The 4077-nt window shown below is 58.0% G+C and overlaps 1 protein-coding gene across 1 annotated transcript in view; it reads left to right on the top strand.

The window, feature by feature from the left end:
* Positions 1-4077, top strand: part of NCSTN (nicastrin) — a 15159-nt gene that overhangs the window by 9181 nt on the left and 1901 nt on the right. The window contains exons 8-14 of the mRNA XM_029958660.1: positions 462-566; positions 673-750; positions 1062-1231; positions 2548-2650; positions 2965-3060; positions 3451-3538; positions 3650-3801. Of these exons, the coding sequence (XP_029814520.1) occupies positions 462-566; positions 673-750; positions 1062-1231; positions 2548-2650; positions 2965-3060; positions 3451-3538; positions 3650-3801 (792 nt within the window). The remainder of the gene's footprint in view (positions 1-461; positions 567-672; positions 751-1061; positions 1232-2547; positions 2651-2964; positions 3061-3450; positions 3539-3649; positions 3802-4077) is intronic.

The following is a 4077-nucleotide window of genomic DNA, read 5'->3' as shown; positions in this document are numbered from 1 at the left end:
CATCCCTGGAAGTGTCCCAGGCCAGGTTGGAGCAACCTGGGCCAGTGGGAGGTGTCCCTGCCCCTGGGGATGAGGTGACCCTTAAGGTCCTTCCATCCCAAACCATTCCATGACCCCATGTTTCATTCCTAGCAGGATTAAGAGGGCAGAAAGTCCTCACTGAGGTGGTTTTTCCTCTGTGCCTTTCTTGTGGAATTCAACATCCTTCTCCTGTTTTTTTCTCTTTCCCCTCCTTTTTGCCCTTTTGCTCCATCCCCTTCCTACAAATCCCTCTGGTTTTGGTGCCTTTGGTGTGTCCCAGGCTGCCCAAACCTCTGGAATTACCAGCTGGCCCCCAAACTCGGTTCCACCTCAGCCCCTCAGATGTTGCTGGTGGAGGTGCCTCCACCCTCAGATGGGATCCAGGATTTGGGATTTTTCAGGATTTTTCAGGATTTGGGATTTTTCTTTTCCTCCTGCAGGAGACCTTTGACTACATTGGCAGCTCCAGGATGGTCTATGACATGGAGCAGGACAAGTTCCCTCTGCGCTTGGACAACATCCACTCCTTCGTGGAGCTCAGTCAGGTGTGGCAGAAGTTTGGGGGCCTTTCACTGCCTGGGTGTGAATCCCCCCTGGATTTCCCTGCTCTGGGATGTCCAGCCTCGTGGTTTAAGGTGGTTTTCCTTGCAGGTGGCTCTCAGGAATGGCTCCATCCTCTGGATGCACACGGACCCCGTGTCACGGATGAACCAGTCCGTGGATGCGCAGGTGAGGGAGAAACCATGGAATGTCCTGAGCTGGAAGGGGCCCACGAGGGTCACAGAGTCCAATTCCTGGCCCTGCACAGCCCCAGCAATCCCACTGTGTCCCTGAGAGCTCCAGGTGCTCCCTGAGCTCTGGCTTCCCTGTGGAACCTGTCCCAGCTCCCGACCACCCTCTGCGGGAAGAACCTTCCCTCGTATCCGACCCCTGGCACGACTCCATAATGAAAACTCTGGGATCTCAAGCAGGGTTTTAACCTTCCCAGAGAAAGCCCATCCCAAAGAACAGCAGCACAGGGCAGGTTCTCCTCCTTGCAGGTCAGGAACCTGCTGGCCACCCTGAGCAGGAGCAGCGCGGGCTCGGCCGTGACCCTGCAGGAAGCCGGATTTTCCCAGCCCCTCCCTCCATCCTCCTTCCAGCGCTTCCTCCGGGCTCGCCACATCCCCGGGGTGGTCCTGACTGACCACAGGACAGCCTTCCAGAACAGGTAGGGGCTCCCAGAGGACCCCTGGGACGCTGGAGGGGGGGTGTGAGCGGGAGAAGCTCCGTGTCCGACGAGCGCGGCGGAATCGTTCTGACAGGCGAGAGAAATCCGGTTTCATGTGGAAAATGTTCCCCCACAGCTGGCTGGGAGCCAGAGGTGAGCAAATGGCAACAGAGCGTTGCAGGAGCCTCAGCTGTTCTTCCAGAAGCTGCCTTTTTTTTTTTTTTTTTTTTTGTTATTTTTGGGGGATTTTTTTTTATTTATTATTTGGCTTTTTGTTTGCGCTGGCAGAAAGCCCCAGGCCTTGGAAAGGGCACTTGGATTCACCCCACACGACCCTGTTCCTCAGGGATCCCCTGCTCCTCTTCAGCTCTGGGGTGGGAATGGGGGGTACAGGACAGGGATTGGGTCTTTCCCCTCTTCCCAAATGCTTGAAATTATCCCGTTCCCTCCCTGGAGTCCTGGGATGGTTTGTGTTGGGAGGGACCTTCGAGATCATCCAGTTCCACCCCCCTTTTTTTTTTGGGGTCGCCTTCCACTATCCCAGGTTGCTCCAAGCCCTGTCCAGCCTGGCCTGGGACACTTCCAGGGATGGGGAATCCATGGAATAACCTGTACCAGGGTCTCCCCACCCTCACAGGGAAGAATTCCTTCCTGATACCCACCCTAAATTCCCCTATTTCAGTGTGATCCCACCCCCCTTGTCCTGCCACCCCAGTTCCTGATGAACGTCCCCTCTCCAGCTTCCCTGCAGCCCCCTCAGACCCTGGAAGGTGCTCTGAGGTCTCCACACAACCTCCCCCTCTCCACCTTTTATCCTTCTCTGCTCTTTCTGGGAATCTCTGCAGAAATCCCCGGGAAGGAGCTTCCCTTTCCCCCCTAACCCTGCACGGAGCAGGTGGAGGAAAACACAACCTGCTGCTGGGGGATCCATTTTTAGGCTGGGGGATCATCCCAGGGAGTGCCAGGGACACAGTGTGTAAATCCCTAGTAGGGAATCACTTGGAATTCCTTGGATGAGGCATTAACAGATCCCTGCTGGCCTTGCCTCAGTTTCCCTCCCTGTTTCACAGCTCGGGCTCAGCCCCACCTAAAATTCCAGTCACAGCCTGGAAATGGCTGGGAGGTGCTCAGATGGGAGAAGCTGTGGAAGGGCCAAGTTAATTAGAAATCCTCATTAAGGGCTTTCAGGAGTGAGTGGCAGGGCTGGAGCTTCGCTCCCGGGAGGCTCCGCTTTGGACACGCTCGGAATTGAATTCCATGCCCTGTGGTTTTCTCCCTGCCTTTCCCCAAATCCCTGCCTTTCTCCCTCTTTTCAGATACTACCAGAGCATGTATGACACTCCAGAGAACATTGGGATGCAGTATCCCGAGGGGCTGAGCCCTGAGGAGACCCTGGAATACGTCACGGACACGGCCAAGGTTCCTGCTGGATGGGGAGGGGCAGGAGGGAGCAGGGACGTGGGGAGAGGGGGAAAACGTTTGGAAAAAGGGCTGGAAGAAGGTGGGGAGGGATGTGGGAAAGGGCAGGAAGAAGCAGGGACTGGGGAGAGGTGGGAAAAGCTGGAAAAAGGGCAGGAAGGAGCTGGGAGGGCTCTGGGCAGTGCCAAGGGCGAGGGGCCCCGGAGCGTTGGGGTGGATTTGGGATGGATTTGGGATGGATCCTGGCTCCCTCCCAGAGCCCCTTTCCCTGGATCTGCCTGGCTGGATTGACACGGATCCCTGTCCCCTCACAGGCCCTGGCAGAAGTGGCCACCGTGGTGGCCCGAGCCCTTTATGGCCTGGCTGGAGGGACCAACAGCACCTCTGCCATCCAGGCCGACCCCAAAACGGTAGGAGCACGTGGGGCCCTGTCCCTGGAACCTCCCAGGAGCCCTCCCATCCCTCCCTTCTGTCCCCTGGCATCCTGTCCTGCATCCCCCCCTCCCCTTTTCCCTGGTTTCCCCCCAAGCAGAGTGAAAATCCCTCCCTCGTTTCCTGGGGCAGAAACGAAGCTCCCTCATCCCCAAGGAAAAGGTGGAATTGCCACCTGGGCCCCGGGGATCAGCCAAGGAATCCCTGGGGCTGGAATCCCACCCGGTTTTCCCAGCTCTGTCTGGAACTGTGGGCAGCTGGGACGGGGTCTGTCCTTGGCTGTGCTCGGGGAACATCCCTCGGCAGGAGGAGCTCGGGGCAGAGCTGCTCAGATGTTCTTTCCTCTCCCCTGCACGAACCAACCCCAGGTCACCCGGATGCTCTACGGCTTCCTGATCAAAATGAACAATTCCTGGTTTCAATCCATCATCAAACCAGACCTCAAAGGAATTCTGGGTGAGAACAGCACAGGGAAGGAGAGCAGGGAGAGGGTTCGACCCCGGGTGTTCCCTGGTGGGTTCCTGCTGGTTTTCCACCCCCCCAGTCCCATTTTTCCTGCCGTTCCAGGGGATGTTCCCCAGCACTACGTGGCAGTTTCCAGCCCTGTGAACACGACCTACCTGGTGCAGTTTGTGCTGGCCAACCTGACGGGCACGGTGGTGAACCTCACCAAGGAGGAGTGTCTGAGCCCCGAGAAGAGCCCCCACACTGAGAGGGAGGTGGGTGCACATCCCACCGGGAATGGGCACATCCATGGGGCTGGTTTGGGATGGGCTTTATTGCCTGGGAGAACAGGGAAGCTCCTCCCTGAGGAGACATCTCAGTGCCCGAGGGCAGGGGAGGAACGTGAGCCCGGGTGGGCAAAGAGGAACCTGGGTGGGACCAGCCAAGGGGTGGCCACAGGAGCAGAGGGGCTGGAGCAGCAGGAGAAGGGGCTGGAGAGCTCCTGAGGGAGCTGGGGGGGCTCAGCCTGGAGAAAAGGAGGCTCAGGGGGA

The sequence above is a fragment of the Manacus vitellinus genome, unplaced genomic scaffold (assembly GCF_001715985.3).
Source record: "Manacus vitellinus isolate BGI_N305 unplaced genomic scaffold, ASM171598v3 scaffold_169_pilon, whole genome shotgun sequence".
NCBI lineage: Eukaryota > Metazoa > Chordata > Aves > Passeriformes > Pipridae > Manacus > Manacus vitellinus.
Note: the sequence above shows the minus strand (reverse complement) of the source record. Positions and strands in the feature narration are given on the sequence as shown.